Source organism: Gadus morhua, chromosome 12 (assembly GCF_902167405.1).
Source record: "Gadus morhua chromosome 12, gadMor3.0, whole genome shotgun sequence".
In the NCBI taxonomy this organism is placed as follows: domain Eukaryota; kingdom Metazoa; phylum Chordata; class Actinopteri; order Gadiformes; family Gadidae; genus Gadus; species Gadus morhua.
In genome coordinates this window covers 5,186,738-5,207,215 of record NC_044059.1, presented here as the reverse complement: position 1 = coordinate 5,207,215, position 20,478 = coordinate 5,186,738, and the positions used below count along the sequence as shown (strand labels likewise).

The 20,478-nt window shown below is 44.2% G+C and overlaps 1 protein-coding gene across 1 annotated transcript; it reads left to right on the top strand.

Annotated features, from left to right (window-relative positions):
* The first annotated feature begins 97 nt into the window (after positions 1–97).
* tut4 (terminal uridylyl transferase 4) lies at positions 98–18,685 on the top strand. The gene is made up of 30 exons (XM_030372678.1): positions 98–265; positions 730–1,306; positions 1,801–1,937; positions 2,104–2,220; positions 2,725–2,902; positions 3,159–3,247; positions 4,110–4,161; positions 4,303–4,372; positions 4,864–4,990; positions 6,101–6,220; positions 6,604–6,786; positions 7,128–7,302; positions 7,628–8,148; positions 8,529–8,679; positions 8,886–8,972; positions 9,127–9,230; positions 9,534–9,591; positions 9,792–9,895; positions 10,288–10,377; positions 11,214–11,327; positions 13,127–13,204; positions 14,486–14,663; positions 15,194–15,241; positions 15,381–15,463; positions 15,570–15,685; positions 15,839–15,993; positions 16,313–16,404; positions 16,516–17,146; positions 17,659–17,829; positions 18,165–18,685. Exons 2-30 carry the CDS (start codon positions 793–795, stop codon positions 18,251–18,253), a joined length of 4,632 nt encoding a protein of 1,543 aa, XP_030228538.1. The 5' UTR covers positions 98–265; positions 730–792; the 3' UTR covers positions 18,254–18,685.
* The last annotated feature ends 1,793 nt before the right edge of the window (positions 18,686–20,478 follow it).

The following is a 20,478-nucleotide window of genomic DNA, read 5'->3' as shown; positions in this document are numbered from 1 at the left end:
AGAAAAGGCCTATATATACATATATAGTACGTGATGGGATGGAATGGGTGGGCATTTGTTATTATACAGTTTGTAGGCCTATAGATGTACAGTAGCTCTTGGAAATGGATGAGGATGCCGAATCCGAATCTCCTCCACCATCACTGTACACTCCCACAATGCACCGCGTCGCGATATATTTACATGGCGTCGGGCCGTGCGCTATAAAAAACAACACGGGCAGTAGGAACATGGACGACAATAAACTTCGACTTTGAACACACAAGTGAGTTTATACTCGTCGATTCCCTCTTTCTGTTGTCCCCCATCACGTTTTTGTCGCTGTCCTCGCTCCCCATGGTGTTACATTTAAACTATTGTGTTGTTTATCTCACGTTAGCCATGCTAGCTAACGTGCTAGTAGGGATCTATATAAGTCTCCAAAAGACGGACCACGGGCAAGCCAGGATAAACCTCGTCCAAATATATGTGTGATGTATATGTGTGATGTTGTTTGCCTGCCGATCCAACATGCTGTTCTGGCTTTCCCTGGGTTTACTTTTGAACGAGAGCTAGCTAGCGGAAGCATCACTGTATGGATGCGCTTGTTTACGTGACGTCCTCTGTGTGTATGCCTGGGGGGAATGTCCCATACAGTTTATGTTTTTTTTCTCGGCTGGTGCGTTTATTGTTCAACATGTGCTTATAGTCGGAGATTGATATGAAATATAAAAGTGTTTTTTTCTTCAGATTTTATTTGGCTTGTCTCGGCGTGGAGGTGCTGTTGTTGACTCCAGCAGGGACCACAGAAACATGGACGAGTCCACAAGCGCTTCGAAGACAGTCAAGCCATCCCGTACCCCAGTCAGAGCAGGACCCCGGGGCCCGATGGCCACTAAACCCATCATCAACAACAGCAGCAACAAGGAGCCCCAGCCTCCGCGAGACGTCACAAAGTCCGCCGGTCGCAGCAACAACGACCCCAGTAAGGCAACAAGAGAGAGCCACAGCGCTGGCAACCAAGGGGGTTACGGCGGTCTGGGCAGGGGAAACACGGATAGTCACCAGGACAAAGGGAGAGGTCGTCCACGCCGGCTTACTGGCAGGACCAGCTCGGGGGACAGAGGCAAAGGGAAAGCGCCTGGTCAACAACAGCAGCAACAACAGCAGCAGCAGCTTCCAGGTCAGGTGACTCACCCCAGCGCCCCTCTGTCTGCGTCCCGGGGTCCCCCGGGAGGGGGCAGAGAGAGCGGTTCTTCTTCTTCAGTGGTGCTTTGTGCTACGGAGAGAGGCATCCCAGAGCAAGCAAGGGCCAATCAAGGGAAAGGCAAGTCTCTCGCCGGGTTTGGTTACATGCTAGGGTAATGTTAACTGCTTGAGGAGAGTGGCCACATTTAGGGCTGTGGTCCTGGAGAGATGACTGGGATTTTAGTGGAAGATTAATCATCTTTTTGCGCTATTGTTTTGGAAACTGGATCTTATAGCGCTTTCATTGGTTGGTAATTGTAGTACAATATTGATTATATGTTTTGAATGTACTACGGCTCGTATGGAAGTCAAATTCTTTTGTTGAATAAATAAATAGCTTGAGAGAGAGTCTGGTCAATTGTATCAATGCCAAGACTAGAAATTAAGTAATTCGAAGAAGTGGTTGGAGTACGGAAAAAAACATGCTAGGACTTTTATTTAAAAAGAAATCGGTAAATATTCCAATCAAACATGATCAGACTTTTATTTCTCAATCTGCAAATGTTGCACTATAGAACATGATGGGTTTGGAGCTTGAGAAGCTTACCAAGCTGCTTGACTGTCCATCTGCAGCGTCGCAGGGTGAATCCATAGAGAAAGGGTCAGAGGTCGGTGCAGTGATGGTGGACGGAAAACTTACGGAGCAACAGCTGGGCCTGCAGCAGGCGGAGGAGCGCCTGTACCGGGACTACATCCATCGACTAGTGAAGGTACTGGCCGCCTTCCTAATGTCATACATTACCAACACTTGCTGTTGATACATCACATAATGCAAGTAAACCAGCTGAACGTCCTCAGATTGCCGTGTTAACACATTAAAGGGCCAATCGTCGGATCATGGATTTTTAATTGATTATTTATGTTTTGTCTTCACAGCAGTCCCCTGAGTACCCCAACTTTCAGTACTTATGCAAGCTTTGCTCTGTGCACATCGAGAACATCCAGGGAGCCCACAAACACATCAAGGAGAAGAGGCACAAAAAGAACATTATGGTGCGGTTTCAATCATGCTGAGTGGCAGATGAACGTTCTAATACTTTCTGAAAGACATTGAAAAGAGATTGTCGGATTTCCATTATGGTTTCATTAGTGCTGATGTATTTAACATCACAATTGTAATTTTTTTTCTTTTTCATGTGATATCACTGTAGAAACGTATGGGTATTGGAGTAGAACGCAAAAATTAGTCTGATGTAATTTATGCAAAATCGGCCTGAAAGATGTGACCCTAAATTATTCAGATATTTACTTTATTATAGATGAACAGGAAGTTTGACGTTAAACTCGCATTCAGGCATAGGGTCTAGATATTTTATTGTAGTCTGTATGAGCTTGTCTGACAAAATATGGCAAAACAATATTTGTGTGTATTCCTAACACGTCAACATAAGACGACAATACTTAACAGTTTAAAGGTTGTCGCGTGCTCTCTCTTTAATGCGCTGAATTGGTTCTCTCTCCTCAGTGAGTTGTTTCTCAGGCCTGTTGTTATTCCAGGAGAAGCAGGAGGAGAACGAGCTGCGGGCCCTGCCTCCGCCGTCCGAGGCCCAGCTCTGGGCCGTGGACGCAGCGGTACTGGAGGCCGCCAGGGTCCAGGGCATCTCGGAGGAGGACTTCCAGCAGCGACAGGCTGTGGTCAGCAGGATGGAGGAGACTATCCAGCAACACCTCACCGGTGAGATTAATGTCCCAGAGGAAGGGGGGGAACTTATTATCCATATCATTTGGATAAATAAGGAATTTTGCCAACCAGATAAAAGAGAAGCAAAGCATATTATTTGGCAACACAACAGCTCACGGGTAGACAGGTAATGCTATGCACAATTAAAAACAAAGAGACAACCAAATTACTTCTTCTAACTTGCAAACTTTTTAATATTGTGCTAGATTCATGTTTTTTAAGAATAAACATTTTGTCGGTTTTCCTCCAGCCTGCTCCCTCCGCCTCTATGGCTCCTGCCTCACCAGATTCGCCTTCAAGACGAGTGACGTCAACATCGACGTTGCTTACCCTGCAACGGTGAGTTACTATATGATGTCAGGAAGGCCCAGATCTCAGTCGAATATAAGGAGGCGGTAGGCAGATGGGACTTTTATGCCCTCATAACAAAGTAGAAGACATATCGTCAGCCAACATTGTGATGTGATTCTTAAAGCTACTCTGCACTTTGTCAAGTTTTAAATTATGTGATGCAGCACCTTTTTGTTTATCGTTTCTCAACCTCACTTGTAAGTGGCTTTAGGTAAAATAATCAGATGAATGACTAAGTGCATATTAATAGTTGTTTGATTATACACTGGGAACAGTCCCTTGTGCTATATTGATTATTAGTAGCGCTGTCAGTTAAACGCGTTATAAACGGCGTTAACGTGAACCGATTTTAACGGCGTTAATTTCTTTATCGCGCGATTAACGCCATTCTTTTATTTAATTTTTTTATTATTATTATTTATTTTTCTTTGGCTCAAAACAAAGAAGCAGTAGTCTGACTGCTATGTTCAAGGCAGTATCTTTGTATGTTCATCGTTTAATTGCACTATAGGCATTTTTTTGTATCGTCCTGTTTTGATCAGTATATGCCAATGTTGTTATCAATAAAAAAACATTTGCACAAGGCATGCCGATGCACTTCTCCATGTTGATAAGAGCATTAAAATGAGAAAAAATTAATGGGAAAAAGAAATCAAGGGATGTTTAGCATAGAAAAAAGAATTGCGATTAATCGTGATTGCTCGCGATTAATCGTCAGATAACTATGACATTAATGCGATTAATCGCGATTAAATATTTTAATCGCTTGACGGCACTAATTATTAGTATTAAAAAGTGTTACTGATGACGCTTCTAATCTTTCTGATTGCTAATGTCCTCTCCCTCCCAGATGACTCAACCTGATGTGCTGATCCAAGTGCTTGAAATCCTGAAGAAGAGCCGTGAGTCTTTTAAAGATGTTTTCAATACTTAGAACTTTGGACTTTGTTCTGGAGTTCCTGCCCCTTTTCACTTCAAATCACAACGGGAATCCTAGCTAAATCATCATGAACGGTCTTGTTCTTCTACTTTTACACATCCAGCTCAATTCTTGGAGGTGGAGTCAGACTTCCACGCCAAAGTACCTGTCGTGTTCTGTCGAGACACCAGCAGGTCAGTGACTTATTGTCCATTAACCTGCAATTGACTGGGTTATTCCTGTACATAATTAATGGTTATTGTAATGAAATATGTTGCATTTTAGAAACGTGATGAATATTTCTTTAAATAAAAGTCTGCTCAATGAATAACCTGTGTATGTTTAAGTAACAGTACCTGGAATATTACCCTTTTTGTAAATTGTTATATTCTTTTACTACGTATTCATTAACAGTCTTGAGAAGGTTCTTGGTTTGTGTTGAAGATGTAATGAATGTACAATAAGGAAGTATGTTGCATACCAGAAATGATCTGAACGCCTTTTTGAATGTCATTGTCAAATTAAATTTCTCATAATCTTTGAATAAAGAAAAAATCATCAAAAATCCAAAAAGACATCCATCCAATAAAGAAATCATGATGAAATATTTTCTTGAGTTAATACTTGTTTTGTTTAATTTAAAGTCCAAGTCTCTGATTGTTGTCCGTGGTTGCAATGTGTGCAGTGGGCTGGCCTGTAAGGTGAGCGCCGGTAACGACCTGGCCTGCCTCACTACCAACCACCTGGCGACCCTGGCCAGACTGGAGCCTAGGCTGGTCCCTTTGGTCCTGGCCTTCCGCTACTGGGCCCAGGTATGGCCCACACTCACTCAATTACATTTCTTTGTTCTGAGACTAGTGGTGTTGAAGGGGAGAGCAGAGACATAACAACTTATCTTCCAGAGCAGAAAATTGAAGGTGTTACGGGTGACTCCTGGCCAAAAATTTCTGGGTTTGAACTCTTATGTCAGAATGCCTACAGTTTAACTGTAGGCGTTCTTGAAAATGTTCCCTAACCCCCTACCCGACTGATTATTAGTTAGTTTACCTGAATTTACTACAATTCACTTTGGATATAAGCGTCTGCAAAAATGACAAGATGGCATGATAGTAAATATTAGGGCTGGGTATTGCCAGGTATCTCACAATTCAGTTCTTGAGGGCTTGATTCGATTCGGTTCAATTTGATATTTATACAATTGTTTCGATATCGATTCAATAATACGTGCAGATGACAAAAATACCTAAATATTATTTATAATGAACCATTTCAAAATGAATGAACCATTTCATTGTGCTTTAACTAGCAAAAAGGGAATACACCATTGTATAGTATTGTTCCTGAGCTAAACTTGCAGCATAAATGCATCAATCATAACATGTACAAATGTAAAAGGGCATGTACATTTAGACTACTCGCTTCTAGATTACAATGACTGAATATGCTTCTTTTTCTCTTTTCTTTTTTTAATGGAAATAATCGATTTAAAATAAAAATCTGAAAAAAATCGAAATTGAACCGAGAACAAATAAACTGCAGTGCATTGATGCGTTGATATTTTTACCCAGCCCTAGTAAATATGGTTTATTAGTTTCCACAAATCCACTGTTTCAGTATTTATTTGGAAATGCATCACATGATTTTGCAGCAGTTAAATTCAACATTAATGGTGTTCTATATTCTGTACGTGTTTTTTAATCCCTGTAGCTCCCTGTATTTGATTTATTGACCGCAGATGGGCTTTCTTTAGTGTTTTCATCCCTGCAGATTGGACTCTTGTTTCTTAATCGTGGCACCTGTGTTTTTTTGTGTTATAATCCCTTTGTATATCTGTGCTCTAATCCCTGAGTGTATTTCTGCGTTGTAATCCCTGTGTTCCTCTGGGTTTTCATTCCGCTGTGTGTTTCTGTGTTCTCACTCAGCTGTGCCACATCGACTGTCAGGCCGAGGGAGGCATCCCGTCCTACTCCTTCGCCCTCATGGTGATCTTCTTCCTGCAGCAGAGGAGAAAGCCCATCCTCCCGGTCTACCTGGGACACTGGGTATAATACAGTACACACTCTATTATGTTGTAGTCTAGGGGCAAGGGGTGTTCAACCAAGCCAAAAGGATCTGGGTTTGATCCTGTGATGTCCGTAGAAATGCCTGAGACTGTAAACTTCTTTGGATACCTTCATCTCTTAGATTAATAAATTGGAATAAAATATTTGGCCTAGGAATTTATGAATTATTGCCACAATGGACATGGACATGAAAAGACGTGGATATAAAGAGAAAGTGACTGTAAACATAACAAATATAACTTAAACTGGCATGGCATCAGACCATTTTTTCATAGTTTAGATGTAGGCTTGATTTGGCAGCTAATGAACTAGGTAGTTGTTAATTTATAGTTAATCTCTCTCTCTCTCGCTCTCGCTCTCAGATTGAAGGATTCACTGCGAAGCGTGTGGACGAGTTTCACCTGACTGGCATCTCTCTGGATGTGTTTGTGCGCTGGGAGCACAGAACCCCCAGCACCACGGAGGGCCGGGGGGAGCACCGGGGCGAGCATCGGGTAGAGGGCAAGCCCAAGCCGGAGCAGACCAAAGCGGACGGGGAGGGACTGGTTAGTAGGGTTCGGCCGGTTCCAGTTCTATCGGTGCGGCGTGCGAGCTCGGACAGGTTTCATTGTATCATGAGACGTTATGACGAATTAATATGTCGCCTATTGCTTATAGCAGCAACTTGTGTTGCTTAACATAACTTTATTGCATTAGAAATATGCAAAATATATGATACATTGCAATGATATTACACAGCCTAATGGATTATCACCTGGGATAGAAAATAGCCTATTGAAAGCCACTCAATCTGATTGTCGCAGCAGAGGCGTGGGTCGACAAAGCGGAGATGTGATGAAAGTCCCACCTTTTGTAGCTAAGATAACGATTTGCCGCCCCGCTACAGACCCGTCTGACCATGGGCGGGGGTGAGGGTCAGTCCCTGGGGCAGCTGTGGCTGGAGCTGCTGCGCTTCTACACCCTGGAGTTCGCCCTAGAGGACTACATCATCAGCATACGCCTTAAGGAGCTCCTGACCCGGGAGCAGAAGAACTGGCCGCGCCGCAGGCTGGCCATCGAAGGTACACACACAATCTGGGATCGACTGGTTTGGACTCACTCTTGACCCGTTTACCATTGTCATGTAGTAGATTCTCGTTGCAGGTAAGTGTTGGGGCTCATAATCCCAGAAAATCCTGGTATTGAACCTAACTAATTAAGGTTCACTTTTGCTTGCCGAAAGACTTGTTTATTGAGTCTCAAACCTCCAATCCAATTTATGTGGTGACTTTTACAGACCACAAAAGGGCAACGTAAAGATTTAAAAAAGCCTATATTCTCAGCTGGCCTAAAGTCATCCACCAATCTGTAAATCTGCTGAACATGCTGATTTCCTTCCTTTTTCAGATCCGTTTGCTGTGAAGAGGAACGTGGCACGCAGTCTCAACAGCCAGATGGTGTTTGAGTACATCCAGGAACGATTCCGCACCGCATACAAATACTTTGCCTGCCCCCAGAGTCTGAGCACCAGGGGGCGCCAAAGAGGGGGTAAGCAGGCCGGCAGAAGGCCTGGCACTGGGGGGGCCCAGAAACCAAGAGAGGAGGAAGCTGGGAAGGATGGACAGAGGCGAATGAATGAGGTTGAGGGAGAGGAGGAGGAGGAAGGAGCAGGTGGCTCTGGCAGAAAGAAGGGGGATTTATTGGAGGGACGACTGCAGGACTTGGGGCTCAGCGATGGGGAGAGCCCCGACAAGAAGAGGCTTTCCCTGGCGGCCAACGGCGTGCTGGACAGTGACTCTGAGGAGGAGGAGGATGATGAAGAAGAGATGGAGGAGGAAGAGGAGAACCGCGTCTCACAGAAGAACAGGCTCGTACTGCCAGAAGACCTGCACTATATATTCGATAGGATGATTTTCACGGGCGGAAAGGTAATTTGAACGACACGCACGCAATATAAATTCCATCCCTAGCCTAATGTCTTGGATGTAACCATATCTGATGCATCATGGGAATTACAAACAGAAACATTTTATTTAAAAAAAAAACACATTATTGAAAACGACATTCGTTGGACTTACCGTGTCTTTGACCTCCTGCGTCTTTGACTTCTTGTGTTTTTGATTTCATTTGTCTCTGACTTCAGGTGTCTCTCACTGTGTCCTTGACTCCCTCTCATTTTGCGTACCCTTGTTTTTGCCTTCCCATGAGTTTGACATCCCAGGTCTTTGACTCCCTTTGAGTTTGACCTCCTCTGTTTTCCTTCTTGCGTCTCTGACCTTCTGTGTCTTGGGTGGCTTCCTGTCACCAGCCTCCGACAGTGGTGTGCAGCATCTGCAAGCGTGACGGTCACCTGAAGGACGAGTGTCCCGAGGACTTCAAGAAGATGGAGCTGAAGCCGCTGCCCCCCATGGGCGACCACTTCCGGGAAATCCTCGACGGCCTCTGCAGGCTCTGCTACCGTGCGTCCTCCACAGCACTATACCGTCTATTGTCAATGCTATGTATTACTTATTAATGGTTAGACGTGTTGTGAAGGTAGTCATGTGACCAAATGTTACAATCCAACCAACAAGACCACAAGTGTTTTCATATTCATGTATTTTATATTTCATATATTCAGGTGAATATATCTGAGGTTTACCACCGAATGTCTGTTGTGTTCTAGATGAGCTTTCTCCCTCGTTAATCGACCAGCAGAAGAGGGAGCAGATCCTTGTTGGTTTGGAGAGGTTCATCAGGAAGGAGTACAACGGTGAGCACTGGGTCTCCGATCCCAAATATCTTCCATTCAAATCCACTGTCCAGTTATATTCAATTCTACCCTTGCATGTATTGTATTGTATAGAGCCTATCACCTGTTAATACAACATCCTTCTCACTGTGTTTGCCGTCCCACTGCCCAACAGATAAGGCTCTGCTGTGTTTGTTCGGCTCGTCCAAGAACGGCTTTGGTTTCCGTGACAGCGACCTGGACATCTGCATGACCCTGGAAGGTCACGACACTGCGGAGGTCAAGAGGGGAAACATACTTGCACAGAAACCTACACTTTGGCAAACGCACTTGGATTTAATATGTTTTTATAGCTGCATAAACATTGGTTGAAGAAGTCTTCCGTCTTACTGTTTGTGGGACAGTAGACAAGCAGTGATGTAGAGTATGTTTTTTGAAGGCATGGCCATGGTTGGATGCAGAGCTAAGAGCTCTTCTAGGAGCAAGGCTCATATTTATAGAAGGCATAACACCAGCATGCCCTCAGTCAGTGGGAAAACCACTGGAAATTCACTCTCCGCTTTGTCCCATCTGTTCTTGCAGAGGTTAAACTGTAAGGAGATCATCGAAGGACTCGCCAAAGTGCTCAAGAAGCACACAGGTAGATTCACTATTTACTGACAAGACAATTATTTGAACATATTTAGAAGTTAACTGCTTGAATATCTTAATGTAATTGTACTTTTAGATTTTATTTTTTAACGTTATTATAATTATTATAAACAAAGGTAATATGGATATATATCAATATCTGCATATTTCAATATTTTGTGTTCTTAAACATGCTCTTTGTGTCCCTAGGTCTGAAGAACATCCTGCCTATCACCACAGCTAAAGTGCCCATTGTGAAGTTTGAGCACCGGCAGAGCTTGCTGGAGGGAGACATCAGTCTCTACAACACCCTGGTGAGTTTTGTGTTTTACACCACACCTCCTGCTGCTACTCCGACCTCAACTTCTTACTAAGCGTCCTGTCAACTTGAACTGGGGCAGGTTACCCTGGCCCAGATATGTCATATCTTTTTTAGGTTATTTTTAAGGTTGAATGATACAGGACAGTATTTGTATGCCCTGTATGGGGTTTCAAACTTTTACATTCTTCAAACGAACGACTCAAATTCCTCAACAATAAAATGAAAGTGAGAATATTTGTCCTTGGAAACCAAGTGCAAATATTGTACTTGGGTTTCCAAGTAGAAATATTTTTACCTTTGTGTATGTAACACATGTCCATGCCATATTCGAATCTGCCTTGAATTGTTTCAATGATGTAATCTAAGGTGTACTCTGTGTTTCAGGCTCAACACAACACCAGGATGCTGGCCACCTATGCTGCCATCGATCCCAGAGTGACGTTCCTTGGCTACACCATGAAGGTTTTCGCTAAGGTACCAGCCACACACTATAAACACCACACTCTGTATCTAAGACACTCTAGACATGACACTCTGTACCAAACACACTCTTGACACCAAACTCTTTACCAAACACACTCTAGACACCAGATTCTGTATAAAACACACTCTAGACAACACACTCTGTACCAAACACACTCTAGACGAGGCACTCTACCAAAACACTAAACAACACACTCAGTTCCAAACATACTCTGTACCAAACACACTCTGTACCTAACACACTCTAGACAATCATCCTGCCACTTCTGGCGAATCAAAGTTGTTGGTTACATCGTTTTCTGACGAGTCAACCTATACGTTTTTTTTCTGACCAAAGTATTTGGTACATATTGTATAAGATAATGCTTCATCAATCTGGGGAGGGATATCTGGGAATGCAAATTCATATTGTACGGGGAAAACTCCCATCTCCTGTTAATGGGTTTGGATCGAGTTAGGTACTTCGTTCTGCCCCGAGGGGCATGAAGGTAATGAATAAGTTAATTAGTCAAGTAAAATGAATAAAAAATAAATGGAAGAACATAATGGAAGCACAGCAGGGATGTGTTTTAATCTAAAATAACAGACGTATGATAATGGGATATTATTGGTATATTATTATGACCTATACCCTTTAGCTTCCGACAAAAGACACAAGGACCTGGTTTGAGTTTGGGAAATTTATTGATTGATAGTAGTCTTGTTAGTAGTCTAATATTGTTTTTGACTCTATTCTTCGATTGTCCTCATCATCACCTACCTTGGAATGAACTGTCGAGCAAATGCCTAGATAATTAATGTGTGTGTGTGTCTGTGTGTGTTCCCAGCGCTGTGACATCGGCGATGCGTCCCGGGGCAGTCTGTCGTCCTACGCGTACATCCTCATGGTGCTCTACTTCCTGCAGCAGAGACAGCCCCCCGTCATCCCTGTCCTGCAAGAGGTAACTCTAGCCATCCAGCTACGTGCAGTCAGAGATTACAAGCTTTTTCTGTGGCTCTATGCTATTCCAGAGGCTACATGCTATCAACGATGCTTCATGTGCTACTTGATAGCCCAGACATATTGATGACGAGATGGCTGACCTACAGTTGATCTGATTTATAGAAAGAAAAAAAATAATCTACCGTATTTTCCGCACTATAAGGCGAGTATAAACCGCAGCAGCTAAGTTGAATGATGCGTACATATATAAGCTGCACTGGACTATAAGCCGCAGGTGTTTTAATGTTTAATTACCATTAGGGCTGGCCCGAATGCCATTTTTCAGGCTTCGAATGCTCGTTGGTTTTTCCAAGCAAATATTCGAATACTCGTTCCAGAAAAAAAAAACATCACAAACAACATTAATAATCCCTATATACTCCCTGGAACCGAATTTGACAGTATCTGCATATTTTGTTGAATATTTAATAGCTTTTGAACGTTAATTAGTAGGCCTAAGTAGGTTGAATGGTGCGTTCGAGTATTCTCTGCGAACCGACTCGGATCTCGGATCTGATGCCACGCCCACACTTCAAGCGTTTTATTATTTCGCTCGGTCGTTGGAGGAAAACATGGACGCCACCCGGAAAGTTGTTGTCGCGGTAGCATTGGCAGAGGACCAGGCGATCCAATATAAGTAGGCTATAGGCCATAGTCAAGTCAGGTCAAGTTTTTTTATATAGCACATTTAAAACAACAGTAGTTTACCAAAGTGCTGTACACAAATACAATATATTTGTGTACATAGGCAGAGATACGGACGCAGTAAGGTATTGCAGTAATACGAGTGATTGAAATTACCATTTAAACCACCAAAGTGGTCCAAGCACAATGAAAACAGTTCATTCTTCAAGTCACAATGGGCGCAGCCATCTTGAATTCTGTCTCGGAATTTCGCTCGGTCACCACTGAGTTCAACCGAGATGGCGCGATCGCCGTCCGAGGAAAAGGGGCGTGTTTGTGCGTGTCGCTAGGCAACGTCCTCGGACCTCCGAGACGGATGGATATTAAAACGCACCACAAATCAGCTGTCTTCTGCCATCTCGGCCCTTACGGGAGCTTTTCAATTCATCCTGGAACGTGCATCTTTTCAGGGAATTTGTACAATAAATCCATAACAAATACCGAATATTGATTGTCTTATGTGTCCATATTATATCCATTATATTGTCCGGGTATTCCCAAGACGCTCACGCTCTGCAGCAAGCCAGTCACAGTTGATTGGCGCGGCGCTGTACAGCGAACGTAAACAAACAACTAAGCTAAGGTTAGCATTTCGTCAAGTATTACTTTCCTCCCGAGATCCCGCTAATGTTGTGTTATAAAGTGAAGGGAAACAAGATATCTATTCTTCCTCCACCTCTCTCGCTTCTCTGCTTGGTGTCGCTGACGCTTATAGTTTGCCTCCCTCGCTCTGGTAACGTCACTTACGTGAAAAAAAACCACGAAGCTCCGAATACTGATTTAAGCTTTGAATACTAATTTTCCGAGTGGCCGTTAGCTGTAAAAATCCATTGATTAGCCGCACCGTTATATAAGCCGCAGAATCGAAATATGGGAAAAAAGCCGCGGCTTATAGTCCGAAAATGACGGTACATGTAACTTTATTTAAAGCGAACTGAGGCCGATTTTAAGAGCCTATCTTTGGGCCCCCAAATATGTTTTTGATTGCAATAGGGGCAGTAACTTTCTATCACCAACAGTAAATTAATGTTGTGGGATATTATGTTTAAATTTTCCTGTGTTGGGATTTTCCAGATCTTTGATGGGAGCAATGTTCCAGAATGCATGGTGGACGGATGGAATGCTTTCTTCTTCAACGACATTGAAGACCTGGTAAGACCTTCATCAACCTTTCTAGTGCCCACCTACATCTACCTTCCTCCTACTTGACCAGCCCCACCTACTGCTACCTGCCTCCTACTTGACTAGCCCCAGCTACAGCTACCTGCCTCCTACTTGACTAGCCCCACCTACAGCTACCTGCCTCCTACTTGACTAGCCCCACCTACAGCTACCTGCCTCCTACTTGCGAGCCCCACCTACAGCTACCTGCCTCCTACTTTAATAGTACCCACCTACAGCTACCCATCTCTCTTCCAGAATAGCTACAAACCGTAAGTTGTCAGGTAGTAGGGATGGGCACGAGTAGTAAATTCCAAACTCGAGTGATCGAATGAATTCCTCGAGGATCAATCAAGTACTCGTTTAATCTAATCTATTTTTAGAATGCAACGCATCTGCAGCAGATAGGCCTAATGATGAACGGCAATATTACCAACCAAACATGTAATGCTTATTCTCAATCAAAACAGAGTTATCAGAGTATTCATTATTTATTTTGCAAGGCAAAATAGACGAAACACATTTTCCTTTAAAAAATAAATACACGTCTCACAATTTAAATCAAGTCGAACAAAGGCCTGTAATGGTTTAAAAAAAAAACACGAAACAAGTAGCAAATAATTTAAAGCTGCAAATAAAACGGCAGCAAATGAACTAAAAAAGTACTTCTCTACACGGCCGCGATTACAGCTGCGTCTAGCGGCGGTGAAAGTAGTCAACACACTTGGTTGCTGCGGGTATGCTTTCCCGAACTCACCGTTGTGTTTCAGGAGCATGGCATATTGCCATATTTTACTTTTCACCTTATGGTCTCCTATTTCTGTAAAGTATTTCAATACTTCGCTGCGCTTTGTTTTAACCGCCATCTCTTAATTTTTTTAATTCTGGCGTTGTGCACACGGCACGGCATGCACCACACAGAAATTTGATATTTAATTTGCTCTGTGCACACGGCACGCGCCAGTGGCGCCACACAGAAAATGTATACAGTTGCTCCAGAAAACTTGCCTGTGTGTATATGCAAACTCGAGTTTGCCTGTCCACCAACCGAGTTCATTTGGGTACTCGAGTGTTCGATTCCTCACGCCCATCCCTAGTAGGTTGCTATCTTCCTACCTGATTACATATCCCATCTTACTACTTGACTACCTACAGAATACCTTCCTACATGTAGATACCTACATGGCAATAGGAGCTGTTGTTGTTGTTCGCAACAGAACATCGCAAGGTGTGTCTCAGGCTTGTGTGTGCATGTTGCTCTCGACCACACAGCGGCGCCGTCTCCCTGAGCTACAGCAGAACAAGGAGTCTGTAGGGGAGCTATGGCTGGGCCTGCTGCGCTTTTACACTGAAGAGTTTGACTTCAAGGAGCACGTCATCAGCATCCGCCAGAGGAAGCGCCTCACCACCTTCGAGAAACAGTGGACCAGCAAATGCATCGCCATCGAAGGTGCTCCTCGCAACACAAGCTGTCCTCACCAGCTGTTGGCCACGGGGGTTCAGAGTCAGACGATAAAAGTCCTTCTGTAATAGACAGCCGGGTTTAGAAAAGAAAAGTCCCTTCCCAGTAGTGAGTGGAACTTTCAGGTTTAGAATATAAAAGTCACTCCGCCGTTTTGGGAGAGGGGATGCGGTCTGGTATATAAATTAAGTCTAATTTAGAAAAGTCAAACCCACTTCCCAGTAAGAGAGCAGGAACCAGAAAATAAAAGTCCCTTCCCAGTAGTGCTGGGAGAACTGTCAGGATAAGAAAATAAAAGTCCCAGTATCCCTCCTCCTGTTTTGAGTCAACCATCTGGATTTGATAATTAACAACAACCCAGGGGTACGGCTAATGATTAAATCAGTGGGCTGGGAGGCGGAAACATGGCAGGACTTTTAATTTTGTAAACCAGAGAGTGCCTACTGGCCTTGCCACAGTAACAACAGTGTTTTGTTTTCTGTTCAAACCCTTGCTCACTCCACCAATTGCTTCCACAGACCCCTTTGATCTGAACCACAACCTGGGGGCTGGCGTTTCACGCAAAAGTATGTACACACGCGCACACGCTAATTTCCCTTACTCCTCAGCATCCATGCTTTTCTTTTATTGATCGGTTTTATTATGCATAATTATTTTGGACGATTAATGCATTCATCTTATCTTACCATTTACTCTGGTTTTCAGTGACCAACTTCATCATGAAGGCCTTCATCAATGGCAGGAAGTTGTTCGGCACTCCGTTCTATCCCCTTTCTGGCACAGAGGCGGTGGGTCAACTCTCCTTTTGAAATCAGATTTCTACTCTGATTGATGAATTTGATCTCCTCTTCTGCGGCCTCCTATGGTACCTTACTTTGAGTGTTTTGTTCTCAGGACTACTTCTTTGACTCCAAAGTGCTGACCGACGGGGAGCTGGCGCCCAACGACCGATGCTGTCGGATCTGCGGCAAGATCGGCCACTACATGAAGGACTGTCCCAAGAGACGCAGGTCTGTGCAACAGCAGGGGCTCTGCTCTCTGCTCCCCGTATAGAGCAGGCTATAGTGGGGCCGGGCTATATATGGTCAAAGCACTGAAGAAGGACCATGAGTGTGAATGCCGGGCTTGAAGGTTAACCCGTGTCCTGTGTCCTCCTCCCCCAGGGTGAAGAAGAAGGAGGGGGAGAAGGAGGAGGACGTGAAGGAGGACGAGCGGGAGCCCAGGGAGAGACGCTGCTTCCAGTGTGGGGACATGGGACACGTCCGCCGGGACTGTCCAGACTACAGGCACCTCCGCCAGAGGGCCCCCGGGGGGCCAGGTATACACACGCATGATGACACATACAGGGGCTCTCACACCCACTCACTCACTGAGTCATACATGTAATCACACACACACACGTGTACTAACACAATCACACACACACAGTCACACGCTCAGACATACAGCACTGAGCAATACTTGACCTTGACCCTTTATTCACTGTTTAAGATTAAACGTGAGTAAGAGCTGGACAGTGGAACAGGTAAAGTGCATTAGAAGCTTTCCAAACCGAGCCTTGGCCAGATAGAGACAGTACAATGTCAAGATGTGCATGCGCTAATGGCGGTCCGTGTTTCTTTGTGTTGGTTGACCAGCGGCCCACATGGTGCGCAACATGGTGAGCTCTCATTCCATCCCTATCCCCCAGTCGGACCGCACCGCGAGGACCAGACAGTCTTCTGAATGCGTGAGTACTTGGGGAAAAGGCTCAAAAGACAACCCTCTGATACATCGTCGGTCTGGTGAGGATGTGGACCAAGCCCTGTAACACCTCTCTCTCTGTGTTTCCTATCACCAGTCGGACAGCCGCCAGACCCCGCCCTACTCCCCCCAGCCCACCCCCTTCTCCCAGAGCCCCTCCCCCTTCTCCCAGAGCCCCGCCCAGCCGGCGGGCTCCCCGCAGACCGCCCAGTGTAAGAGCAACGCCGGCGGCCCGGCTAAGGTGCCCCTGCCCCTCTTCAACTTCCCCGCCGCCCACCCGGCTCAGTTCCATCCCGGGGCCGCCGCCACGCTCTCCGCCCTGGGTCTCCTCGCTCCCCACCCCTCCCAGGGCCCGGGTCACCACCCTCACCCACACCCCCACCCCGTGCACATCTCCCCCAACTCCTCCTGGCCCATCCACGGCCCCGTGCTCCCCCCTGCCGCCGCCGCCGCCTCCTCCACCGGCCCCTCGCCCCCCGGCCTCAACTTCCCCCTGCGCCCCAGCGGGAACCCGAAAGGGCCCGGGGTGGTGGGCGGAGGCGGGGGCGGGGTTGTGGGCGGCGGTGGTGGTGGTCACGGGGCAATGAACCTGAATGACCCAAGCATCATCTTCGCCCAGCCCGCGGGGAGGCCGCTGGGCCTGGGGGGGGCGGGCCGCGACGCACACTGGCAGAATCACCTGGCACAACCCGGGGCACTGGTGGGCAACGGCACTGTAGCCAAGTCAGGTATACTGAACACCGGCTGAACACACGCGCCTATACAGTGCACGTCCAGCCCCTATGGCAGCACCAAACCGAACTCATGGAGTCTGGCTTTTCGGATTGGTTCATCTGGTGCAACTTGATATCAGAAACGACAGAGGACTTGTTTTCGGTTTTTGGGAAATCCTACTCGTTGAGAAGGTTTCTTGACAGAATGACACCTTGGTGATGGCACCTTTTGGTTTTATTGCACAAGTAGATCTGGTTTGGGCTGGGCAATACAGAGACACCAAAATGGGATTGGAACACCACTAATCCCCATCGGGGTTAATGGAATACTGGTGACTCGTCTTAAAAATATAGTGATATTTTGACATTGAGTGTATCTTTCTATTATTGTTAAAACGTCTCCTCTATGGCCCAGCTCTAGCCAGACATACTGTATTTGGTCCGGATGTCTTCAGATCTGAACGCCAGGCTTTGTGTCTTCTTTCCTTCATCGATATCCCTAAAGCCTCCTTCTCGTTTGTGCACAGAGCCGGGCTTCCAGGGCCAGTTTGGGGCTGGGAGCCAGGGCTCCCGGAGCTGGGAGCCCAGTGCGGGGCCCCATTTCTCCATGTCCCCGTCCTGGCCTTACCGCATGCCCCACGGCTTCCTCCAGCAGGGCAATGGAGCCTACCAACACAGCAAAGCCTTCCAGGGCCCAGGTGAGCCCTGTCATCATACGACTACTGACCCAATCCCCACCGCCCTACAAGCAGGATGTGGGGCGGGACTAAGTGTGAGGAGGGGTACATTACCTTCCTAGGTGCACATACTAGCTGCGAATAGGGAGCTATGAATCGGGAGACCACTCCAGCTTGTCTTTCTTTCAATGTAAATCAGGTCCGAACTATGTTGTTATTGGTTGGACTATTCTTCTCCAGCTATTTAGTAGACTCTGTCATTTGACCTGAAGTGATTGATTTTGATGGAAAATAGGAAAATGTCTAATATAATGCTATCGTTTCTTTAATATTGTACCGGTTTTTATGGGTTTCAGGTTCCGTTGGAAACCCCAACCAGAACTTTCCAATGGTCCAGCATGTCCGCCACCATGTAAACTTAAACTTCATCCAGCAGAAGAAATGAATTCAGCCGCACAGTTTTATTCGGTACCCTAGCAAAACAAAATAATGTAATGTAAACTTTACATAATTTGGTCACCAGGATTTTTTCAATGAACTTTTATCATTTTTGTACAGTTTTTAAGTTTTATTTTAATTTGTCTCATTGCATTGATTTGTGATACAAATGTTAAATATTTTAATGCCCCCATTTTTGAGGGGGTCCAAAAAAGCATTTTTATTTTAATGTGTAAAGTAAGGAAGAAAAAAAAAAAAGGTTAACCTTTATTTTTATTAGCTGTATTCATACGTTTCCGCCAAAACGAAGGCTTTGAATAGACTTGATTTGTTTTAAAAACAACCTAACATGTCACCCCTAATGATGTAGTGCCAAAAAATGCATTGAAAAAATCCAGAAAAATTCTAAATATAAAAAAATAAACAAAAAGCAAAAACATATTGTGTTCGCTTTCTTTCTTTTGATAAATTTGTACCTCCAAGCTGGTCAACCTTTATTTTCTTTATATATGACCCAATTCTGCTGAATTTCGAGAACTTATAATACATCCAATATTGCCGTTGAATTTAGATTATTATTCAGAATATGACATGCAATTTTCCTCTGATGCCTAAACTATTGATGTCAGGAGCTAATTCTTGAAGTTCCACGTATAAGGGACCCAAATAAAACCTTGTATTATAAATTGTGTCTTTTCAAGCTAATTTATCCAAAATTCCCCTGTGTCCCAAAAGTCTGGTGGTCGTCAAGGGGTGGATGGGGTTCTTGTTCAGATTTGTTCTTTTTTCTAAAACTTCTAAATTAAGAGGGAAATTCACCTACCATATAAGTGGATCACATTACAGCTGCTAGTGCAATCAAGATTTCGTGCAGGTTTCAGTGAATATGCGATAAGTTTGTCTCTTACAACCTTCTGGCTCCTAGTTCCTTTTCTTGATTGCGGCAAGTGATTTTAACATCACGTTTTTCCAAATCTCTTTGCAGGCACACTAGCATATCTCCCTAAGCCAGCCTGATACAGCATTTGCTAGATTTAACAATCTTTATGCAAGTAAACAATATAAAAGGGATAAACAATACCCATACTCTGATGGAATAGACAAAAGCTGGAATCAAGATTATCATAATAAAACAAAGGATCAAAAAAAAACAAGGCTTCATTTTTTCATGATCTTCAGATTTGTATTTTTTTTGTTTACATTGTCTCCTCTGTAACTTAACAATAATCAATTAAGTTCAGGATGTTTGGGCATCTTCTATTTTTCAGAATACACAGTTCTACTTTTGATAGCATTAAAGTCGTTTTAAATGTATATTATGTTTTAAATATGACATTGAGTTTTACCATGTATGTGCGAAAAGACAAGTGTTTGAACTGACTTATAATAAATTGTAAGTCCCTTGAAACCATTCATTCCCTAATTGGAAAAGAGTAATTAAATATCCCCCAGTGATGGGGAAACACCAGGACATGATCATTTGCCTGAGAAAAGGAGTAGTCTAATTACCTTAATTAATCTTTACCTTAAGGAAACCTTCTGCTTCATTAAGTCCTATGACCCCGTAAACCCTTTGCACCCAACAAAGGCTTCTTCTGAGCACGTGCGGGATTACATCTAAATATAGCCTGCGGTGATGGAGACGTCTTTAATTTAGAGTTGGCATTGAATTCTCCGGGTTTTGATTAGCGTTAACAAAGCTATTAACAATCCTAATGTCTGTGAAAACGGCTGGCCAGTCTTTTGCAGATTGCTGGTCGGTCCCATTAAACACCTTAACGAGACCGGAGTGTGAAAGTCAAACATGAAGAGTTGGTGATGAAACCGAAACTCAAAAATGTTTTCCTGCTCTAAGGAGTTGGATGTTGTTTTGATTCCAGCGGAGAACCCAATTAGTAGCAGGGAAATCATGAAAGACCCATCTGGAGATGCTGTGAAATTCTAACCTCCGGGTTGAAAAAGGTATTCATTGTGAAAATCTGATGTCCATGGTTGGATGTTAAAAAACGAACTGTAGGCCTACTGTAAATGTACAGTATGCCTTGAAACCGAAATGACAATGTTTTAAGTCTGATCTAGTTTTATGTTTTAACGATGTCAAATGACCAAGGGCTTTTATGTATCATGGCAGAAAAGTTAAAGGCGATTTTTAATAACCGTCACATAATCGATTTTTCTCGCAACCATTTTTAGGGAACAAGTAATAAGCAAACTTCTTATTTCTACATTGAG